Genomic DNA, 24,778 nt, shown 5'->3' with positions numbered 1-24,778 from the left:
TGATGTTCACAGCCCTTTGGAGTGGGTATTTGCGCCCATGTTTCTTGCATGTTCAGCAGGCACATGCCCACCTAAGTTTTCTCAGATCCCTGTAAAGACCAGACGCCTGGCTCTTGCAGGACACCTTCCCTAACTACCTCAAGTTCCCAGTACAATCCAGTTTCAAATCGGGGGTGGTGAGAAACACCAAGGTTCTAACAGAATGTATAGAATTGTTTTGAGCCTGGGGGTGTGGCTCAGGGTGAGCACACCAAAGAAAAAGCGTTTCCATAGGCTCAGCCCTAAAGGAGCCCATAGGTCGGAGAGGAAATGGCAGAGACAGGATATAGCAAGCTCCCATATCATAGCACCGGAATGTGGTTGATTACAAATACAAAGGCAAACACCACTTCAGAAGCCAAAACCCACTGGCACAAATAGGTAAGTCGATGCTGCGTGTGTGTGTGTGTGTGTGTGTGTTCAAGATTTGTATTTATTTTAATTTTGTGTGAATGAATGTTTGCCTACATGTATGTCTGTGTACCTCATGTGTGCCTGGTGCCTAAGAGCCAGAAGAGGGCATCAGATCCTTGGAACTGGAGTTACAGAAGGTTAGTAGCCATCACATAGGTGCTAGAGACTGGGATCTTCTGCTCTTAAGAGCTGGGTCATCTCTCCAGTCCTATAGATAGGATTTTACTATTGATTCCTAAGCCAGGTGGGTAGAGAAGCTTTTAGAAGCAATCCTAGTGATTCTCTACAAGGAAGCCTGACTGCACAGAGCATCCCTTTTACAGGGTCCAGGAAACCCAACTTGTAAGAGGGAACACCATCTTCCCTTGAATACCATTCTAGTGATGTGTGGCAAACATGGAGAGCGCCAGTACCAAGTTACCCACGATGCTTAACTCCTTACTTGCCAAACACCCAGTGGTAGAACCTGGAAACTCATTATTCCTTAAACAACACACTATAATAACTATTTGTATTGCATGCTAAATTAAGTATTATATCACTTAAAAAGTCTTAAAAATAAAAATGTTGCAGGTTCACTGAAAAAACTGAGATGAATTGTCTTAGAAGAATTTCATGAGGACAAGTTACAGTGCCATGGACACAGGCAGCCATGGTGAGGCCCTAAAGGAGAGAAGCCCAAGCCTTTGGGCCCAAAGACGAGTTTCACTGGGAAAGGTAGCCATCAAGGGTCCTGAAAGGGAAGAGCTGTCAATCCCCTCCAGTCCCAAGAATATCAGCAGAGTTGTAGCATCATGCCACAGGAAGCATGAGTCTTACAGGGAGACAGCCTTCCATTCTGAAATAACGAATGGAATGCCCTCCCTTACAGGTTCTGAATGCCCACTTACAGTTTCTAGAAAGGGGATGTGGATGCTCTCCCTTACAGGTGTCTAGACAGAGACTGCCTTATCTTAGGGGTTTCTAGATCAAGGATTGGGGGAGCTCCACACATGAGGTAGCCTCCAAGCCCAGGAATCAACGGTGGGAAAGCACTAGTTAAGTGACGACGAGAAGGTCGTCTTGGGCCTGGAGGTGGGGTGGGTGGGCTTGTTCACAGTTGGGGGGGGGAGAACAGCTCTGGAAGAATGGTAAGATCCTGGCATGGATCGCTTATCAACTCCACATGACGCCTGCCTGATTCCTGGGAGAGAGACAGCTAGAGGCTCTGTAATGAGACATGATTTAGCACACGGGGAAGTGCCCAGAATACATACAAACACTCCCATTTCATGTGAAGGGCTTGAGAATCTGGAGGTTTGGGTGTCCCTTGAGGTCCCCTGAAGATGGTGTGGGACAAATGCATGTATGAAGCAAAGCCACACACATCTGACATTGGCAAGGTAGCTCATGAGGTATTGTCACCAGTCTAGCTGAGAGTCTTTCTGCCCAACCTGGATAGGAACCATGGGCAGGCACTGAGCCCGGCAGCAGATTTCCTTTCAGTGGGAGCAGTAAGCAGCGGCCACAACCACAGTGTCACCCTCCAATGTTACAGTCACTGTACTAGCCTCAGGACCTTTAGCCTTACAAATGTTGCAGTCCCCAGGTGGGCGTCGAGTGTAGGGCAAGCTCTCAGCAGCTGAATGCCCTGGCTCCTGTAGGCACTGCCAAGCCAGGGCTGTTTGAAATGGTTTGTACCAAACGATTTGGAATATCAAGTCTTCGTGACTCAGTGGCGCTAGAGGCATCTGGGATTGGCCTGACAAGCGGCTATGACTAAGCCGAGCATGGCTTCCTGGTTTTCATGAGCAGGCTGCTAAGCTTAGTGAGTGGTGTTGTGACATCAAGTCCCATCAAGACTTTTCTCTACGGGGGGTGGGAAAAGTGACTCAGCAGGCCAGGGCTCTGGCTGGCCTTCCAGAGGACCAGAGTTCAGTTCCCAACACCCACATCGGGTGTAACTCCAGCTCCAGGGGATCTGGTCCAGTCCATCCGCTTCCACAGGCATCTGCACTCTTGTGACACATCCACCAATAAAAACAAATCTTTTTTAAATTAACAGCAATTTAGCGGCTGGGGAGATGGTTTAGACAGCAAAGTACTAACCTATACCCAAGCGTGAGGACCTGAGTTCTAGTCCCCAGCACCCATGGAAAAAATCAATGCAGAGTGGCTTGTGCCTGTAGTCCTAGTGCAGAGGACACTGGGACAGGAGGACCCCAACCTTGCAAGCTAGCCAGTCTTGTCAAATCTGTGAGCTCCCAGTTTCAGTGAAAAACTCTATCTCAAGAGAAGGTGGTGGCTGGGTGTGGTAGCACAGGCTTTCCATCCCAGCACTCAGGTGGATCTCTGTGAGTTGGAGGCCAGCCTGCTCTACGTGGGGAGTTCCAAGCCAGCCAAGACTACATAGTGAGTCTGTCTCAAAAATCCAAAATAAACAAGGTGGAGAGAGAGAAGGAAGACACCTGATGTAGACCTCTGGCCTTCACATGTGCACACAAATGTGTACACAGACATCAGCATACGCGCACATGCGCGCGCGCACACACACACACACACACACACACACACCACATACACAGGGGAAAACAACACATTTTTAAAACCGCTTACTTTCATGTGTATGTGTATTTGTGCCACTGGAAGAGAGAGAACAACCTGTAGAGAGGTCTGTGATTCCTTTCACAATATGAGTTCCTGGTCTGAGCTTGGCAGTGAGCCTCTACTCAGAGCCATCTCACTGGCTCAAAGGCCAAAACTTCAACAACAACTCTTTATAACTGTCCTTATCTTTCCCTCTTCTCCTCTACAAGTTAAGTGTTTAAACAATAAAGAAAATTCTAATCATATTCCAACCGAAAATGAAACATGTATTTTGTATTACTTGTTAGACAAACAGTGTTTACAATCCATGTCCTACATTCACACTAAGCTCATAGGAAGACGATGCTCTGGTAACCCGTGCATGTGGAATGGCTGGAACATTAGGAGGAGACAAGCAGGCAGGAACAAGTGATCCCACAACTCAGGTGGGAGGTCACACACTGCCAGGTCTGCTGTTTCTCAGCCATGTGCCCAGCTGCTGCACCAGAACCACCAGCAAGCCAGTGCAGAACAAGGGGTGCTGTGGGGCTACCTGAAGCCCAGAGTTAACAAGCCCAAGGGGACACTACAGACTCTCGTGTTTAAACCACACATCCTGCTCTCTGGGGACAGCGTGCTTTTTGAGAAACCAAGGGTCATAACCACAGTCTATCCCAGCCACATTGGTCAAAAGACACCACAAATGCTGTTGGCGGGTGAGTGCGGTACAAGGGAGCCTTTTCGCTCAACATCCTGAATGGGAGAAAGGATGGACTCTGGGGAAGTATAATCAACTTCCTAAAACTAACAAAACAATCTTCCTACCAAGAAAGGAGCCCACCGGCACCCTCTCCTTGTGTGAGCTAACTGCAGACCTGGGGGACGGTGCCACAGCAGTGGACCCGGCCCCAGCCTCCATCCCCTGCATGGTCTCTCACACTCTCACGGCTGCAGCCCACATGTTCTCCGAGTCTGCATTCGAGGGTCAGTGACTGAACTCTAAGGCCTCTCAACTCTGCCAAGATTATGCCAGCACCATGGACTTCCTAGAAACCCCTGTGGCTTCCCGCACACACTGTATTCTGTTTTGCGCCCCCATTCGGCTCCTGGTTTGTGTTTTCCCTGTGGGTTTTGTTACTTTGGGAATCTATGGGACTCTTCTGTGGAGCATCCTGGGATACCAGGCTGTCCTTTGAGCTGTCTCTTCCAAGAACCCGGGGTACCGCCTGCCTGTGGAGTGGGATGTGTGACGCCGACATGGTACTGTATTTTTTTTTTTAAAGATTTATTTATTTATTATGTATACAGTGTTCTGTCTGCACATATCCTTGCAAGCCAGAAGAGGGCACCAGATCTCATTACAGATGGTTGTGAGCCACCATGTGGTTGCTGGGAATTGAACTCAGGACCTTTGGAAGAACAAGCAGTGCTCTTTAACCACTGAGCCATCTCTCCAGCCCGGTACTGTATTTTTAAAGCTGACTTTTGCCTGTTTTCTCAACTTGAAAATTAAGGTCTATGTATAACAACACTAGATCATAAAACATTTACTTTTATGCTGATGAAGTCCCAAAAGGAAGTGTAGTGGAATCCACTTCCAACCACAGCAGAAGCTACAGAACCAAACAACTTTACACAGAACTTACATTAAAAACGATGACTACCCTCCCTTAAGTCGGTATACACTCGAAACGAGTATTATATACTTCTCTCACTGATGTGACCAAATCCCTGTCAGAAAGCGACTTCAGGAAAGAAGGGTTCAACATAGTTCACAGGGATGCAGTCCATTCAGGAAGCAGGACAGGAACTCCAGTACTCTGCTGACATTGTCCTGTTCCCCTTCTGTTAAGTCTGGGGCCCTTGCCCATGGGACAAACCGTGCTCCCACAGAGAGGGGAGGTGTCCTTTTTTCAGCCAAACCTCTCTAAAAACACAGACATGGGCTGGAAAGATGGCTCAGCGATTAAGAGCACTGACTGCCTGAGTTCAATTCCCAGCAACCACATGGTGGCTCACAGCCATCAGTAATGAGATCTGGCATGCAGGCAGAACACTGTAGACATAATAAATAAATGAATCTTTAAACACACACACACACACACACACACACACACACACCCAAGAGCATTCCTCCTTAATGCCCTAGGTGTTTCCTACTCCAATCAAGCTGTTAATCAATAGTCTATAACCATCTCAAAGTGGGGAAGTGTCGAGAAGCCGTTCACACAAAGAGAAGCCTGGTGTCACACCGGTCCCGCCACCTTACTACAGGGACAGATGCGAGGACTGTGGCAAGAAGCCTTCAGGAGCCGAGCACGAGACCCAGGCTTTCAGCAGGGACTTTTCAAGACACTGTTGTTTAGGGCTGGAGAGATGGCTCAGCAGTTAAGAGCACTGGCTGCTCTTCCAGAGGACCAGAGTTCAATTCCCAGCCCCCACATGGCGGCTCATAACTCTCTGTAACCCCAGTTCCAGGGGATCAGACATCCTCAAACACACACAGACAGGTGAGATAGAAGTGCGCATAAAAAAGGACACTTGTTTAAAAGTAGAACAGGGCCGGGCGGTGGTGGCGCACGCCTTTAGTCCCAGCACTCGGGAGGCAGAGCCAGGTGGGTCTCTGTGAGTTCAAGGCCAGCCTGGGCTACAAAGCGAGTCCCAGGAAAGGCACAAAGCTACACAGAGAAACCCTGTCTCAAAAAAAAAAAAAAAAAAAAAAAAAGTAGAACAGAGACAGTCACAAAGATAGTTACAGTATGAACCCAAGTTTAATGAAAGAAAAAGATAGACATAAACTTTCATAGGCATAGAAAGATTCTAGAAGGGTCTGTAAAAATGGTGAGTTGACTGATGGAGGGAGAACAGAGGTCTATACTCGTCAATAGGTTTAATGCCTCTCTTTTAAACTACAAACATCAACTGCATATACATATATACATGTTTCTACAAACACCTTTAGTGTTTTAAACAACCTTGATTTAAAGATGGTAGAAAGCCAGGCATGATGGTGCTCACCTGTAATTCTAGCACTTGAAAGGTAGACGGAGTTCAAGGTCAGCCTCATCTACACAGTGGGTGGAAGGCCAGCCTGGGTTTACTCAGAATACTACAAGGAGAGGCCCGGCAGTGGTGCACACCTTTAATTCCAGCAGAGGCAGGCAGATCTCTGTGAGTTCGAGGCCAGCCTGGTCTACACAGTGAGTTCCAGGACAGCCAGGACTACACAGAGAAGCCCTGTCTTGAGACATGCCACCACCACCACCCCCCAAAAAAAGGAAGGAAGGAAGGAAGGAAGGAAGGAAGGAAGGAAGGAAGGAAGGAAGGAAAAGACTACTACAAGGAGAAAGTGAGGAACACAGAACTGAGGCAGGAGGTAAAGCGGGCTCGCGGGAGGGGTTTCAACTAGGCCAGGAGCACAAAGCCACCACCCACAGCCAGCAGGACCCCAGGACCACGGGGTGGGGGGTGGGGGAATTAGCTGGAAGGCTCTTTGTTATATAGCAGGAGCTCCCCACCCTCTCTTTTTAGTTGGGAGAAGCTGAGAAGGTAGTCAGGACTTGACAAGAATCCCAGCCCAGGCATGGCGCTGCACACCTGTGATTCCAGCACTTGAGATGCTGAGGCAGGGGGATTGCCATGAGCTTCAGAACAGCCAGGGCCACACAGCAAGATCTGTCTCAACAACAACAACAACAACCAGAAAGAGCCAAGGATAGTGGCCCAAGTCGGGAATCCCAGCACTTGGGAAGTTGGAAGCAGGAAGAGCAAGGGTTCAAGGTCATCTTCACTTACACAGGGAGTTCAGGGCCAGCTTGAGCTTGAAAAATCCCAGTTGCCGCTGGAACCCACAGTGGCTTCTGCAGAGAGTTCTGCATCCCCCCCCCCTTTTTTTTTTGGCTACAGTACATGATGGGGACCCTGAGGGTCAGAAAGCAACTTCTTATTCACCTTCTTCACAGAGGCAAGTGGAACACTAGAAGGGCGTAGGGCCACCAGGAACAGAGGACAGCAGCCAGGCCCGGGGGAAGGTTTGGGGGACCTGCCCTGGCTTAGCTGGCAGGGCCTGAGGACAGGGGAGCTCTCCTTTGGTGAAGTAACTGGACTTGGAGGTGGCACTCCTGCCAGGGCAAGCGGGTGAAAGCTGAAAACCAACGCAGCAGGGGCCGTGCAGCCCAGGACTGTCCCAGCCTGGCACAGTACCTGCAGCAGAGCCTGGCCGAGGGGGCTCCACACCACTCCCAGGAACCAGAGCCTCGCAGGGCTGGTGCTTAGGCCTGATGCTGTACTGGAGGTCACCACGGACAGGGAAGATTCCAGCAGCCCCCGCCTCTTCCCGACTTGGCAGGAACCACATCCACACTTGCCTTTCATCTTCTTGGTCCATCCATTCCTCCTTTCTTCTTTGACTCTTTTTGGTGAGATATCGGACTGGAGGCGGGGACAATTTAGCTCTCATTAGGAAGGAACAGAACCTGAGGAGCCTAGACTCACATCAGGCCTCCCTCTCTCCACACACAGGACCCCCCCACACACACAACAAGCTCAGCTCAGGCTGAGGCTCAGAGGCCCCACGGCAGCTCTTGGCCTTGGATTCAAGGTCAAGTTCCCGGGCAAGCTTTGCTGACTTAGGAAAAAGCAGCAAGACTGTCTTAAGGATCCCTCAGACCCCCTCGGCTTGTTGGCCACGGGACACAGGGGCAAGCAAGCAAACGGGAGGGCTGGGGGCAGGGGAGGGAAGCGAGCAGTAGCCATCAGCAGCTTCACAGGGGTTTCCAGACAGGAAGTGAGGAGGCCCCCGCCGGAAGGGAAGTGGGACTCTTGCTGTGATGATGAGTGCCAGCCAACCAAGCCTCAAACTCCTGGGGGCTGAGGAAGCCTAGGAACACCTGGGCTGTTCATGAAGATAACAGAAACGCCTCTGCCACTAAAGTGACACAACCCCGTTGATGAACACTGGCGCGCACCAAGGGACTGAACAGGAAGAGGAACGCGGACAGACTGGGAGTGCAGGGAGCGCTTACTCAAGGCAGCCGTTGTGAGGTCCGGGGTCCCGTCCCCCAGCTAATAAAAAAAACGATAACAATATTTCCAGAAAGTGCAAATTTTGCCCAAGACAAAGACACTCAAGATTAAATCTGCCATAACGCTGTGGGCCTATTCATTGTCATCAGCAGTGAGAATCCCGAGGAATGTTCAGGCAGCCAGGTACTGAGACCTCGGGGCAGCAAGCGCTACACTCCCTTCCTCAGAATCCAGTTCACAGCTCAGGTATACCCTGGAAAGACGTCTTGGCACAAGCCAAGGAAACGAAAGAGGATGGACAGACAGCAGGAAGCAGAGGACGACAAGCGAGCGTTCTCTCATGCACACCGCAGGCGCCCCGGTAATAAAAAGCTAGAGCTCTGTACCTGGTTAAGACGTTGCTGCGGTTGTCCCCTTGTGTCAGCAGGCACGGGTGCAGACCTGTTAGCTTATGGCGCTCTCGGAATGTTCGATTATCCACTCAATGGCAGCCCACCCCTGCAACGACACAGAAGGACTTCAATTCCTGCTGCATGCAGCAAGGCACTGACCTGCGACGCAGGAGGGAACTCCCGTGGCAACGATGTGGCAATAACTTTCCTGAGTCATGGTCCACGTAAGCAGGGTATTCAAGCCCAGAAACACGATGGGATGTTTTCATTGCCTAGATTTCTCCAATGAGTTAAAGAATGCACCAGCTTGGGCTCTCCCAAAGTCGACACCCCTCTTAGGCTAACAGCAAATCCACACCTGAGAGAGACCTAAGACATCCCCAAATCCCAGAGCCAAAGCTGCCGTGTGGAGACCAGAGAGACTGGAATGGTCTTCACAGCAATAGTAACCGACTAGGACAGATGCCTTTGCCCTCAGATCCCAGCCAGCCTTTCTGTATCTCTAGTTTGAAATAGAACATAGTTCTATTCAAGCTACGTTCCCACTAGAAAAACACAGTGGGGGTATGCTGTGGCCTTAGGAGCTCAGCTACAAAGACCCCAGTCCTCAGGAGGACCAGACATGTCACCACTTCAGCTGGCACATTACCACCGAGTGCACCAGGCCCCACCCTGAGGTATGCACCTTCTTGGCATTGGAGGATATCGTGTTAGCCATTAGGCTTTCCAGATAGCTCCCAAGGCTAATCCCCTTCACAGTGATGATGGCTTCTTGGGTGAGCACAGTCCTGCAGAAGAGCAGAAGTGAGGGGCTGATCAACCTGAGAAGGAGGCTCCATCCTCCCCTGCTGTTCCATGTGTCCATCCCAGGAAGAGATGACTCACTTTTCAGGGTTCTCTGGATGAGGTGTGTATACCAGTCTCTCGTTCACTGACACCAGATTCGTGAGTGTGATCTTTAAAAAACAAAATGAACAAACACACATAAAATTTTTTTTTTAAAGGCCAGTGGCGCGATGGTGGCACACCTTCAATTCCAGCACTTGGGAGACAGAGGCAGGCTGATCTCTGTGAGTTTGAGGCCAGCCTGGTCTACAGAGTGAGTTCCAGGACAGCCAGGGCTACACATTAAATCCCTGTCTCGAAAAACCATATATATGTTATTATATATATAATAAGTTGCTTTTTGTTGTTGTTGTTTTGAGACAGGATTTCTCTGTGTAGTTTTGGTGCCTGTCCTGGATCTTGCTCTGTAGACCAGGCTGGCCTTGAACTCACAGAAATCTGCCTGGCTCTGCCTCCCAAGTGCTGGGATAAAGGTGTGCGCAGCCACCACCGCCCAGCTTTCTGAGTTTCTTATATTTCCTTCCAAACCATCTATATTTCCAGCCCCAAATTAGCACTTATGAAAGCCAGAGAAAGGAAACATCCTGTGCCACCAACCCCCTCTGCACTGTGTGCTAGGGACAGACTGGGCAGCTTCTTCTGATGATCATTGATCTCTCCCTCCCCATACCTGAGGAGGGATCTGCCTTCAAGTCACCCATACACTGCCAAGCCCATGGGCAGCCGTGAGACAGACAATTCCCAATTAGTGTCCACAGTAACAGTAGCGAACTTTCCTGTTTTTCTTTTTTCTTTTTTGGTTTTACGAGACAGGGTTTCTCTGTGTAGCTTTGTGCCATTCCTGGAACTCACTTGGTAGCCCAGGCTGGCCTCGAACTCACAGAGATCCACCTGCCTCTGCCTCCCCGAATGCTGGGATTAAAGACGTGCGCCACCACCGCCCGGAACTTTCCTATCCTTGTGCCAAACTGGATTGGGGGTCCTGGCTCTGGACTGGATGTGCTAAGTGTCGGGATCCACACAGAAGCTTCAGCAGCCTGTCTCCAGCTACTTCCGGTCAGCAAGCTGACTTACAGTTCATATTTGCTACTAAAACCTACCTAGACCAGTGAGATAGCTCCACAGATAAAGGCGCTTGCCACACAGGCCTAGCAACCTAAGTTTGGTTCCTGGCATCCACGGAAAGAAGGAAGGACAGACGTGACTCCATAAAGCTGTACTCTGACTTCCACATGCATGCAGTGGCACACTCACACACACTCACACGACACACGCAGTTTTAAAAAAACAAAACAAAACAAAAACCTTAAAATGCCTCTAGAAGAGCAGAGTGAACAGAGCTCTCTATTGTTACTACAACACTGCATCTGTCTGTAAGCTACAAACACCTGGGGCTAATGAACACCCAGGATGCAGACTGAGGCACAGCCACGTTTACATTTTATTTAATCCTAATTAAATGGCCACACATGAGGCTGCCACACTGGTCAATGAATGAGGAGGGTCCCCGCAGGCTTTCTGGACTGCAGGGAAATGGTCCATGAGGCGCTAAGAATGGAACTTGGTTCAGTCCGATTTAGGTAACCAGTGCTGGGTAAAGACTCCAAGAGTCTGACGTCAGCTCGTTCATTTCTGCCATACTTAAGCACTGCACAGTTTTGGGGGGGAAAATTTTCAGATGACAATTAACTCAGCCCTGTGAGCACAACAAAGCTTAAGGCATGTTTACACTGAAGCTCTTTACAAAGTACACATGGCTTCCTCTGTAAGATGGGTTCTTGTTGACGTAGAAACAATGCTCAAGGGTCTGGAGAGAATGACCGAGGTAAACATAGTGCCCATGGGAGTCGGGATTGGCCTGGCCCTAAAACAACACAGAAGTCACTTAGGCTGGCTGGGCAGTGGTGGCACATGCCTTTAATCCTAGCACTTGGGAGGCAGAGGCAGGCAGATCTCTCAGTTCAAGGCCAGCCTGGTCTACAAAGTGAGTTCCAGAACATCCAGGACTGTTACACAGAGAAACCTTGTCTCCAAAAACAAAACAAAAGGAAAGAAAAAAAGTGTTTTTAAATTTTTATTTATTTTATTTTACATGTATGAATGTTCTGCTTGCATGAATGTATACGCACCACATACGGTGCCTAGTACCTATAGATGTCAGAGGAGGGTGTTGGATCCCCTGGAACTGGAGTTACAGATGGTTGTAAGCCACCATGTGGGTGCTGGGAAATGATCCCAGGGCCTCTGCAAGAGCCACAAGTGCTCTTCACTGCTAAGCCATCTCTCCAGCCCCTGTATATGCTTGGGAGGTGGGGAGGAAAGAGTTTTTCTGTGTAGTCCTGGCTGTCCTGGAACTCACTCTGTAGAGCGAGCTGGCCTCGAACTCAGAGATCCACCTGCCTCTGCTTTCTGAGTGCTGGGACTAAAGGCGTGCGCCACCACCGCCCAGCTCTATATATGCAATTTTAATTAAGAGAAATAAGAGGAGGGGGAACGTGGCTGCTGCATTTTATTATATCTATTCACTTAGTGCACGTAGGTGGGGGGGGGGTAAGCATGCCACGGCACACAGTGAAGACGAAAGGAGAGGCTGAGAGCCGGCTCTCTCCTTCTACCACGTGTGTTCCGGGGACTGAACTCAGGTCCTAAGTCTTGGCACCAAGGACCTTTATGCCCTGAACCATCTCTCCGGCTGGAAAGCAGCTTCAAAAATGACCCCTAAGGAGTTGGAGATGTAGTTCCGTGGTAGAGAGCTTACCTACACACGAGTCCCCGAGTCTGACCTCAAGCATGGGACAAGCAAAACGAATAATGGCCACCTATCAGGGTATAATGCCATCTAGATGCAACTCCAAGTGACACACTGCGACTCTGGAGGCTGAGGCCAGAGAATGACTTGAGCTTGGGAATTTGAGGCTAACCAGGTGAACACAGTGAGACCCGATTTCAAAGCAAACGCCACCAGCAGGATCTCTACTGTAGGAGGCATGGAGGTCCTCGCGCTCACAGATAAGCACGAGGGGAACCAGGCATGTTAAACACACAAGGTTGTCTCTTCACAGAGAGGGCTATATGGCCCGTTTTCCACCTAGAAGGCTGCGAGTGGACATGGTTAATAGCCTGGTGACTTCTGTGCCATCTGTGTGGCTGAGACCACACCGGATCCTCCTCCTCATCTTGAGCCTGTTTTCTCAGTTAATCTATAGAACCCTTCTTTATGGACGACGTCACTTGGACTTTACAAAGAGTGTCCATGTCAACATGTCTTAAGCTTTGTTATGCACACGAGACTGATAATCATCACCAGAAAACTTTCCACCAAATTGTGCTGTGCTTAAAGGTGCCTAAAACAAACTTCCTGGGGTCAGATTCCCAGAGTCCGAACCAACACCAGCTACGGAGTCATATTGGACCAAACTGCCTTCTTGCCTCTCATGGACATCACTCTGCTGGCTGTGGTATTCACAGGCCTGCCCACACGCTTCTATGACTCAGGACACCTTCTGGAGGCTATTGGGTTTGATCATATCTGTTGCTTTTCCTGACTATTTGCTCACACAGTAGGTAAATTTTGTGCATGTTTGTCTCATCCCTATTTGTATTAATATATGAAAACTGTACACATATAGGGGCATAGTAATACTTCAATGTGTCATTATATACACTGTGTAACATTCAAATCAGGGTAAGTAAGGGCTAATCCCAGGACTAGGAAGGCAGAGGCAGGTGATCTCTGGGAGTTCCAGGCCAGTCTGGTTTACCTAGTAAGACCCTGTCTCAAAATACATAATTAAAAGTAAAATTTAAATTAAAAAAATTTTCTTAATTTAAAAAAAAAAGAAAAAAGTAAAATTAAAAAGTCAGGGTAGCTGGGCATTGGTGGCGCACGCCTTTAATCCCAGCACTTGGGAGGCAGAGCCAGGCGGATCTCTGTGAGTTCGAGGCCAGCCTGGGCTACCAAGTGAGTTCCAGGAAAGGCGCAAAGCTACATAGAGAAACCCTGTCTCGAAAAACCAAAAACCAAAAACCAAACAAACAAACAAAAAAAGTCAGGGTAAACATATCTGTTTCCTCAAATATTTACATCTTTTTGGTGAAGCCACTCTTAAATATTTCCTTCCGGTTCTTTTAAAACATATATATTGTTAGCTGGGCGTGGTGACACACATCTGAAGGATATTCGTGAGTTCATGGCCAGCCTGGTCTTCATAGCATACTCTAGGCCAGCTAGAGCTACATAGTGGAACCTGTCTTTTCCTTCTTCTCCTTCTTCTTATATTATTATTATATAAAAAAATACACACATTGTTATCTACAGCCATCCAATGCAATAGTTCACCCAGACTCAGTTCTCTTATCTAGCTGGCTATTGCCTTTTTCTCTCTTTTTATTGTATTTATTTTGTTTGTTTACTTATTTTGAGGCAGGGTCTCACTATGGAGCTGTCTGTCCTGGAACTCAGAGATCTGCCTGGCACATACACCACCACCCTCGGCCTAGTCTATATGTTGATTATACTTGAACAGAAAGACTAGGAAAAGGTAGGTGTGCTGTAGCCTCAGCACTCCAGAGTCGAGGCAGGAGGATTACAGCAAATTTAAGACCACCTTGGACTATCCAGAGAGTTCCAGGCTGACCTGGAGTACAATGAGACCCCTGTTTCAAAACAAAACAAAGACAAAACACCACAAATAAATCCAACATTCCTACTAAAAATAAGCACACTTAGAGCAAAAGGCAAGCAGAAATACAGTTGAAGGGAGGCACTAGCACCGTCGCCTAGAAGCATTAAGTGCCTTTCCCAGCTTAGACCTTGGCTTACATTGGTGGAACACAGCTCCATTTTCCTTGCAGCCGGATCCACGACAGAGCGCTCTTTGATATATGTCAAGGTCCTGTTGGCTCCCAAAATCTAAGAGACAAAACAAAACTAGTGACATGCTGAAGTCCAGTTACTCTTTTCTTTACAACAAATGCTCTCTATCTGTGGAGACAGCGGTGAGGGAGAGGTCAACCCCTTGGTAGATATTAGAAAACGGATTTACGAGTTGAACACACGACAGTAATGAGTGTTTTGACAAAAATTTAACCAGGGAACCCCGGGGGTCCTGAGAAGAGAGGATCTTCTGCTGACAAGAGCTCTGACATGAAGAACTGGCGTCCTGACACCTTAGGATCCAGGAGTGGCCAAGGAGTCACAACAAGACAGCTGGGGCTCTAGGGCCATGTAAGGACCTGGGTTCCGAGTACCGGGAGGTCAGTGTGCGACCAGGCAGGAGAAAGCTGTCCTGTCTGTTACAATCTCCACCCGACCCCATCCCGGGCTCTTAAGAGCGAGGATGGGCTGGGCTGTGTCTACCTGAAATTCCTATGTAAAAGATCTAACTGCAGCATTACAAAATGTGAGGTTCTGGGCCTTCGCAGAGGTCACTGAAGAAAGGCCACCCAGCTCACTTAACCCAGAGTGACTAGTGTCCTTCCCAGAAAGCAGAACGGGACCCACGGACCATCCAATCGAGGAGAAGGGGGTGCGGGACTGCAGGGACCTTGCCCAACCATTCGTGGCATCCCTGGCAGTAAGTGCGGGCGGCCACGCGGGGAGGCTCACCGCACGCACGAGGACCGGCAGCCCCCACTCGGTGCTGAGCAGGCGCAGACTGTGCAGGCGCCCACAGCCGTCCACGCTGCGCTCCAGCACATCCACGCCCACCACGCACGGGTTCATCGGGTTTGGGTACTTCCGCATGGCAGCCTTGATCACCGTATCCCAGGGATGGCTGGCAAGAAAACACAATCAGCCAAGGAAGCGGCCCTGAGGCTGAGGCTCCTGTGTCTACGCAGGGAAGGCTGTCCGGGGTTCTGTCTGAGCCCAGGTCTCCCCAAATCTGTGCTGGGCCTATGCAGAGCCATCAAGCTCAGGGGACCTCAGGTTTTTCTTCTCCTGGCTCTCCTCCAGCCCACACGAGGTGGAAACCTTTTGTGGGGACTTCTTAGCAGTGAGACAGGTCTCCCTGTCTGCAACCTTGTTGGAGAAACGCTGGCTGCTATCCTTAATGCAGGCTGGACCCTGACTTCCACTGGCGTTTATAGTCCTACCTGACCGCCCAGCTATCCGGTAGGTAGCGAGGTATGCTGAAGGACGTCCACGCAGAACACCCAAGGGTACCCAAGCAGGCTTTTGTTCCCACCTGCTCAATGCTACCAAGAACCAACTAAGGACAGTTCCCAGCTGACTGGATGTAGGACATGATCGACTTTAGAACGGTACAAATGTGTATCTCACAGTCATCGTTTTTCACTTTCAGAACAGAACGAAAGGACGTCAGATCCGCTGAAGCAGGAGTTACGGGCAGTTGTGAGCAGCCCCACCCGGGTCCTCTACAAGAGCGGTACGTGCTTTTTGACTGCCCGGCCACTCCCCCAGCATTTTTGACTCACGACATCTTCAGCCTGCAGTTTGGATTTGAGAGGAGCATCTGCACCTCTTTCAAACTTCTAAGTGGAACGTGGCTTGAAGCAATGCAATTTTCTTTTTTATGTCTTTATGAGTGTCTTGCCTGTACGTATGGTTGTGCACCACGTGTGTGCCTAGTGCCTGTAGAAGTCAGTTCCAGATCCCCTGGAACTGGATTTCCAAATGGTTGTTAAAGCTGCCATGTGGGGACTGGGAACTGAACTCAGGTCCTCTAGGAGTGTAGCAAATGCTCTTAACCACTAAGCATCCCAGCCCCGCAGTTAAAACCTTTTAAAAACACCCTTAATCATAGGTGGATCTCTGAGCTCGAGGCCACACGTGGTGCACAAACATACATGTGCTAGGTACACACGTGATGCACAAACATGCATGCAGGCAAGACACTCATACACATTGAAAAAAAAAAAAAGAAAAAGAAAAAAAACCTGAATTGCTTCGAGCCATGTTCCACTTAGAAGTTTGAATAAAGTTCGGATGCTTCTCTCAAATCCAGAGCGCTGGGATCAAAGGCATGTACCACCACTGCCTCAAAACATCTTTATTTTTTAAAGATTTTATTTTATGTGTGTGGTGTTTTATTTGTATGTTTATATGTGCACCAGTGGTGTGTGTGGTGCCCATGGAGGCTAGAAGAAGGCATGGGGTCCCCTGGAACTGGAATTATCAGCAGTTGAGAGCTTCCAGGAATCTTAAAGTGACAAAGTCCAGCCCGGTTTGGTGGCACACACCTTTAATCCCAGCAGGGAGGGCAGAGGCAGGCAGATCTGTAGTTTGAGGCTAACCTGGTCCACAGAGCAAGTTCCAGGGCAGCCCAGGCTACAGAAAGAAACCCTGCCTGGAAAAAACAAAAAAAGTAAATAAAGTGGCAAAGTCTAGGCACCAAAGTCACTATTGCACCCCCTGGTTGAAGGAAATACAAACACACAGCCAGCCAGCAAGCCTGGTAACCGGCGGTGTTGAGAAGGGCCAGGGCTGGCTGGCGACACAGGAGCGCTTCCCAGGAGCGAGCACTTCCCAGGAGCGTCTGCTGGGTCATTGCCTACAGAAGCTGCAAGGGCACAAAGCGCTCTCGGCCGTGTTTAGGCAGACAAGGAGTTAGATGGACACCATTCTCAAGAGGAGGAGTCCCAGCTATATATACGCTGGGACATGGTTCAACTGAGTCCTACCCCAAAGGAGGAAGCCTGTTGCCATTCATTCGGGAATGGTCCCAAACATCCACACCAGAGTCGGCCTGGAACCAGAGAGAGCAGGTGGGAGGATGGACCCTGGCTTCCATGCTGTATTAGAGTTCTGTAACGGAAGAGAACTGATAGAATGCGTGTGTGTGTGTGTGTGTGTGTGTGTGTGTGTGTGTGTGTGTAATATATATGAATTTTTGTTGTTTTGTTGTTGTTGGTTTTTTTTTTTTTTGGTTTTTTTTTTTTTTGGTTTTTTGAGACAGGGTTTCTCACTTGGTAGCCCAGGCTGGCCTCGAACTCACAGGGATCCGCCTGCCTCTGCCTCCGGAGTGCTGGGATTAAAGGCGTGCGCCACCACCGCCCGGCTGTTGTTGTTTTGAGACAGAGTTTCCTCTGTGTAGTTTTGGAGCCTGTCCTGGATCTCACTCTGTAGACCAGGTAGCCTCGAACTCACAGAGATCCGCCTGGCTCTGCCTCCCAAGTGCTGGGATTAAAGGCGTGTGCCACCGCCGCCCGGCTTATAAGAATTATTTTATTATATTATATATAATATTATATATCTGTGTAAGGCTGGACTTTATCCACACACCTCAACCAGGGCAATAAATATTGCAAAACACCGGATGCAGAGATAGATAAAAGAGTCAAGCTACAGAAATCCAGAAATCATGCATATAATTTTTTTTTGTTTTTTTTAAGACAGGGTTCTCTGTGTAGTTTTGGTGCCTGTCCTGGATCTCACTCTGTAGACCAGGCTGGCCTCGAACTCACAGAGATCTGCCTTGCTCTGCCTCCCCAGTGCTGGGATTAAAGGCATACGCCACCACTGCCCTGCTTCGTGTATATTATTTTTAAAGTACCAGTCTTCTAATTTTTAGAAAATACAATTGTTAAGTTTTTAATTTCTTTTAATTGTTGAGAGAGGGTCTCATATGTGTTCAGCTGGCCTTGAACTCCTGATATAATATATATATATATGAACATATATATATATGGGATCTATTAGATTGGCTTACATGATACGGTCTGGATAGTCCCAAAATGGCTGTCTCACACTGGAGAGGCTGAGAATCTGGTGCCGAAGGCCTGGAGGACTCCCATGGAGCTGCTGGTCTTCAGACTGTGTTGGAATCCCAGAGAAGTGGTTCTAATGTCAGTGAAGGGATGCCATAGCAACAGGAAGGATGAACTGGCCAGCAGGAATGAAAGCAAGCGGACAGAGTGCAAAGCTTCCCTTTTCCATGTCTTTTGATCTGTGTGGCCATCAGGCGAATCTTCCCACTTCAAAAAACCCGATCGTGAAATCGTGAATCCCCTGGCAGGTGTGCCCAGCAGCTTACACTTGCTTTGATTCAAGAGCCCGTGAAGTCAACAACCAAGATCAGTCATCACACATGCCAGGGAGAACTCCAGGCAAGGCAGGGTGGTAGAAACTGATGTCCAAGATTTGCCTAAATCATTCAGGCCAAAGACCAAAGGTGGGAATGCACGTGAAACCAAGCAAGCAGTAAGAGGACCGGTTAGCCCAGGGGACCCACCGTGTGTCCAGGACTCTGCTCTTTCCGAGTTTGTTCTTTTGTTTTGTTGTTGTTGTTGTTTTGGTTTTAGAGACAGGGTTTCTCTGTGTAGCTTTGTGCCTTTCCTCTCTGTAGACCAGGCTGGCCTCGAACTCAGAGATCCACCTGCCTCTGCCTCTGGAGTGCTGGGGTTAAAGGCGTGCGCCACCATGGCCCAGCTCGAGTTTGCTTATTTCTAAAAGCTGGAGAGTTGAAGGTTTAGGGATAGAGTGATTAAGAGGCAGTCACAGGACCAAAAACTCAGCTATACCCTACCTCCATCGGGTCCTGAAGAGTGTGGGCCACGCCCTGGAGGCTCTGGACCCTCTTAGGAGGTGGTTGTCACAGTGTGGTTGGGACATGACTAGCTCTCTCAGCGTATCCGCATTCACAGTGATGGCTCTTTAAGTGCTGGAGTCTCCCAGCACTGCAGGCCAGGCTCCAGACCACAGCCTGTCACTGCTGCTCACGCGCACTCAGGGAAACAGCCCAGGAGTCTCTCAGGAGCATGTGATGAAATGGCAATGTCATTAATTTTATCATCACTCGACCTCTGAGGACTCCTTGACAATCTGCAAGAGAACAGGGTGTGTGTGCCAGAAAGGCTTCTGAAGAACAAGCCGCTCTCAGGCTGCCCTGGGTCTATCGGGCTGTCGTGTTGGGAGCCCACCCAATTCACCGCTGCCTCTCGCCACCCACGGCTTGCCCTTGGGAGAACAATGCACGCACTGTGGGCTCAAACTTGGGGACTTGGCAGATGTTTTCTGGGCAGCTAAGGGAGTGAGCGAGCATGTCATGTTAAGGCAAGCATCTTTAGTGTTTGTTGCCAAAGATAAAACCCGAGCTTTTGAACAAAAGCTCAAATTTTAGAAAACTTGTGTCCATTACCATGAACATAATTGTCCCATACAACAAACCCGGGGGGCACACACAATCCAAAGAATGGGTGCAAGTGTCTCTAGGGCGGGAGGCAGAGATTCACTCAGCATGACTTGTTTTTCTGTTCTCTGTTCCCAGTTTTATATTACTACTTTTTAAGAAGGTATCATTTTTTGGTTATAGCAGTAAAGGAAAGTTACAAAAACATACTTACCTTTTCCAGCTCCCTATCTGTGTGAGGCTGGACTTTACCCACACACCTCAACCACGGCAATATGTTACAAAACATTGGATGCAAAGGTAGGTAAGAGAATCAAGCTACAGAAATCCAGATATCATGCATATTATTATTATTATATTATTTATTTATTTATTTATTTATTTATTTATTTTTGGTTTTTCGAGACAGGGTTTCTCTGTGTAGCTTTGCGCCTTTCCTGGAACTCACTTGGTAGCCCAGGCTGGCCTCAAACTCACAGAGATCCGCCTGCCTCTGCCTCCCAAGTGCTGGGATTAAAGGCGTGCGCCACCACTGCCCGGCATGCATATTATTTTTAAAGTACCAGTCCTCCAGTTTTTGAAAAATACGATTATTAAGGTTTTTTTTTTGTTTGTTTTGTTTTGTTCTGTTTTTTATTGTTGAGAGAGGGTGGGGGGGCAGGGCTGGAGAAATGACTTAGCGGTTGAGAACATTGGCTGTTCTTCCAGAGGTCCTGAGTTCAATTCCCAGCAACCACATGGTGGCTCACAGCCATCTGTGGAAGAGCAAGCAGTGTTCTTAACCTCTGAGCTACCTCTCCAGCCTGAACTCAGGGTTTCACATGTGGCCTATCACCTAAGCACTCAGGAAATGGACACAGAGGATCAAAAGTCCAAAGTGATCCTCAGCTCCATAGTGAGCCAGCCTGGAGGACATGAAACTCTGTGTCAAAAAAAGGTTTACTATTGTTCATTGTAATGAGTATTTTAAAATTTCAATTGCAATTTCTAATACAGAGTTGGTTGGTTGTTTTTTAAGATAGGGTCTCTGTATACAGCCGAGGTGTGCCTCAGTACCCCCTTCCTAAGTGCTGAGTTACACTATGCATGGCTTTCAGTACACAGTATACAAGTGTTAAGCCAGTATACTTGGCTCTCTGATATTGTAACTAGTAAAAGAGATAATCAAGAGGCTGGAGAGATGGTTCAGCAGTTAAGAGCACTAGCTGCTCTTCCAAAGGTCCTAAGTTCAATTCCTAGCACTCACACAGTGGCTCACAACCACCTCTAATGGGATCTATCTGATGTCCTCTTCTGGCATACAGAAATACATGCAGACAGAGTACTCATACATAAAAAAATACACAAATAAATAATTTTTTAAAAAAAGATATAATCAACATAAGCAAAAACTGAGGGCCTCAGTATTTCCAAGAGTGTAAAGTAGTTCTATGGCCGAACAGCCTAAGATCTGCTGGCCCAAGTGGCCCCTTTGTCAGCCACTCTGACAGATATCCCAAAGAAACAATTTAAGGAAAGGAAAGGTTGACTTGGGCTCATGGTCACTTGTCCCTGGTGCTCCTGTGCCTGAGACGAGGCAGAACATAATGGCAGAGGCCATGGAGGAGAGCACAGCAGCTCACCTCAAGACAGACAGAGAGCAGGATTAAGAAAAGGGGTCGAGGCCAAGACATGGCCCTCCAATGACACACCTCAGGTGACTGCTCCAACAAGGCCCCAACTTACATGGTTCCACCATCTCCCGTTTTCAATGTATTACACCACGGCTTAGGGCAGAGACCTCACTAACTAATCTATGGCAGTGGTTCTCAACCTGTGGGTCGTGACCCCTTTGGGGTCTAATAACCTTCTCACAGGGGTCACCTAAGACCATGTGCATATCAGATATTTACATTACGATTCCTAACAGCGAAATTACAGTTATGAAGTAGCAACGAAAATAATTTTTTGTTGGGGGGGGTCACCACAGCATGAGGAATTGTATTAAGGGGTCACATTAGGAAGGTTGAGAACCACCCTATGGAAAAGCCCTCGCAAACATACCCAGAGGTGTGCCTTACTAATCTCCAGATGTCTCTCAATCCAAGGTAACAGCCAATATTGATCATCACAGGTAATCAGTATAGCAGAAACACATGCGTTCTTTCAGTAAGAGACAGGGCAAATTTTAGCACAGTCATAAAGGGGGTGATTGTTCAGCTAATATAATCGAGCTATATGTATATCAATTTATATCCATAGATATGTATCTCAGCTTGGATAAGTCTCAAAAACACACTTGTGGGAGAAAAAGAAACTGCCAAAAGATCCTTAGGAGATGATGTCACTGATTTTTATTTGGGAAATATATATATATATATATATATATATATATATATATATATATATATATATATATATATATAGAGAGAGAGAGAGAGAGAGAGAGAGAGAGAGATGGCTTTTGGCACAAACCTTTGGAAGAAGGATGTTCACCAAATTTACCATCTTGGCTGCCTTAGTTGAAAAAAAAAAAGAGAGAGAGAGAGAGAGAGAGGAAAGTGGACATCCTCAGCCTATCTGGAAGGTTAATTTCTCTTTCCAGCTCCTGGCTAGAAAGCAAGCTAGCTGTAGGTCCGTCTCCTCAAAGCTCTACAGCAGTGAGTGTGTGCTGACGGCCCGCCAGAGGCCTACTCCTGGACTTACTCTGGAAAGGACACCTGGTCTCTGTGTGAGCTTCCTCCCTGTGAACAGTGCCAGCGACAGACACTGGCAGGGAACCTGGGACACAAAACCAAGAACCAACACATGCTACCACATAAGAGTGAGCCTCAAAAAATAAAATAAGATGCTTTCCAAAAGAAACCAGGCACAGACCACCACATAGTGTATGACTATTTGTTTTGTTTTTGTGTATGACCATTTATATAAGATATCCAGAAAAAAAATAATCTACAGAAACAGAGCAGTGGTTGCCCGGGGCAGGAATGAGAAATGCATCTCAAACACCAGGTTCTGTACCTCTTTAGAAGATAACAGAAATGTTCCAAAGCTGGCACCATGGTGATGGCTGCACAATCGGCAAGGAAAAAAACCTAATTTCTGTAAATATGCTAAAAAGCACTCAACTGTATAATACATTTAACTTCTGTCTCTTCTCACGCGTGGCGTGCGTGAGTGTGAGTGTGAGTGCTATGCATAGGTGCCCTGGGGTGTGCATGCTTGTGGAGGCCCTAGGCTGAGGTAGAGAATCCTCGTTGAGCATTCTTACGTGTTATTCACTGAGGCAGGCCGGTTTTGCTAGCTAGCTTGCTCCAGCCATCCCCATCTCCACCTCGCCAAGCTCGAATCGCAGGCCGGCTGGGGTACTCACTGATAGTCACTCGAGTTCTGGGGATCTGAGTCCTCACACTTGCATGGCAGGGACTTTAACCAGGGAGCCATATCCCCAGCCCAGAACTGTAGAATACCCTTTCAAATGGGCATCTGGGGGCCGACTGGATGGCTCAGCAGCTAACGATGCCTGACGTCAAACCTCAGCTGGACCTCCTGATCCACAAGGTCGGGGTTGAGAATAGTCTCCCCCATGCTGTCCTGACTGCCACTTGCACACTGGCACATACACACACACACACACACCACAAGTAATTAATTAAATGTAATTTAAAAAGTACTAAAAAGGACCAACTGCAGTGGCATATGCCTTTAATCCCAGCACTGGGGAAGCAGAGGCAGGCAAATCTCTGTGATCTCGGGGCCAGCCTGGTCTACATAGCAAGCTCCAGGCCAGCTAAGGCTACACAGTGGGACCCTGTCTCAAAAAAAAAAAAAAAAAAAAAAGAAAAGAAAAAAAAGAAAGAAAGAAAAGAAAACCCCAACACACACACACACACCACAATGTTAAAAATGGGTGGTAACACATTAGAGATTTCAAAATTAAAAAACAATAGGATTAAAAAAAAATAAAAGGACAAAAGCTGCAAAATGGTCAAAAATGTCAACAGTGGTTTCAGGGTCGGTCCACAGTTCAGGACCCTGGGAGCAGCTCTCAGAGGGTCTCAGTCAATCAATACTGGGGCATCCCTGTACTTACTGGCTTTCCTTCTCTTCTCTGCATTCAGACAGTACAAATTATTATGCCTGAATCTTGGGAGAACCTTCTTCAGAAAGGCTGCAAACTTTACCAAAAATTACATACCACCCATTCTGAGGTTTCGCGATTTTTTTTTGTTTGTTTTTTGGTTTTGTTTTTGAAGACAGGGCCTTGGAGCCTTTCCTGGAACTCACTCTGTGGACCAGGCTGGCCTTGAATTTACAGAGATCTGCCTGCCTCTGCCTCCCGAGTGCCGAGATTACAGGCGTGCACCACCACCGCCTTTTTTAAAAGTTGGGTGTTTTTTGTTTTTGTTTTTTCCAAAGGTGGATGCTGTAAGCTCAGTGGTGGAACACTTTTCTAGCAGGCTCAAAATACTGGGTTCGATCCCCAGCACCATCAAAAACTAAAAATAAAGAAGTCGGAAGTTCTGAAGTCAGGTGACACATTTTTATTAAAATTTTACACTTTAAAAGGCAACGGATGACAAATCTGTTTCTTGCAGTCTCCCCACCTCCACCCCCTGCTCAATGAGAAGGTTCTCTAGGCAGGATCAGAAACTCCCAAAAATCTTTTTTCTTTGAAGAGCTATTAAAACACTCACTCGGCAAGGGTGGAAGGCGCCCTCGGGTCAGGAGGACACTGAGGCAGTTCGCCGTGTCTCCGGGGGGGCTTTGAGGCATCCGTGTGCACAGGTATTCAGGACCAAACGCCCCAAATGCCTTCCTCCCATCTAGTTCTCCCCCAGCCTCAAGCCCCTCGGGCATGGTCGGTGACACCCGCTGCGCAACTCCGGACGGGTCGGCGGTGCAGCCTGCAGCCCCGCAGAGGCCGGGTTGAGGATGCAGAGGCCTGTGCCGCACACACACCGACCGCCCCGCTCCCGGCTCCCCACCCCGCGATCCCGGACCCGGAGCGCCTGTCTCTCCCCGATCCCCGCCCCTTCCCGAGGACGCGCGGCTCCGGCCTGGTCCGCGCATTTTCCCAGCGCAGCCCTCAGCCCGCTCACCCGAACACGTGCTCGGAGCTCCAGATCTTCATCGCCGCAGCCGCAGGCCCGGGGCGCGGGCTCGGCGCTCTGCGGGATGCTGCGCGGCGGCGCCGCGAGGGCGGGGCGCCCGCCGTACCGCCTCCTCCGTCACGTGGCCCCGGCTGCAGCGGCTAAAAATAGGGATGTGGGAGGCGGGTGGTACCCAGAGCAACGCTGCGGCGGCTGCGGCAGGGACTCGCGCGGGTGCGCAGCCCCAGATGGCAGCGCCAGGCTCTCTGGAGCCGTCCAGATTCTGCCCTCCGCCCTTTCCAACCACACGGGAACGCTGTGGACAAAGCCGACT

General features: G+C 48.7%; 1 protein-coding gene across 1 annotated transcript; it reads right to left on the bottom strand.

Annotated features, from left to right (window-relative positions):
* Nucleotides 1–6,320: 6,320 nt before the first annotated feature.
* Nucleotides 6,321–24,549, bottom strand: Prelid3a (PRELI domain containing 3A). Its single transcript, XM_028856195.2, has 7 exons — nucleotides 24,454–24,549; nucleotides 14,890–15,058; nucleotides 14,104–14,193; nucleotides 9,321–9,391; nucleotides 9,121–9,223; nucleotides 8,430–8,541; nucleotides 6,321–7,449 (listed from the first exon to the last, which is right to left on the bottom strand). Exons 1-6 carry the CDS (start codon nucleotides 24,483–24,485, stop codon nucleotides 8,488–8,490), a joined length of 519 nt encoding a protein of 172 aa, XP_028712028.1. The 5' UTR covers nucleotides 24,486–24,549; the 3' UTR covers nucleotides 6,321–7,449; nucleotides 8,430–8,487.
* Nucleotides 24,550–24,778: the final 229 nt, after the last annotated feature.

This window comes from Peromyscus leucopus, chromosome 19 (assembly GCF_004664715.2).
Source record: "Peromyscus leucopus breed LL Stock chromosome 19, UCI_PerLeu_2.1, whole genome shotgun sequence".
Taxonomy (NCBI): Eukaryota; Metazoa; Chordata; class Mammalia; order Rodentia; family Cricetidae; genus Peromyscus; species Peromyscus leucopus.
The sequence above is the reverse complement of the archived record's forward strand: the minus strand, read 5'-3'. Positions and strand labels throughout refer to the sequence as shown.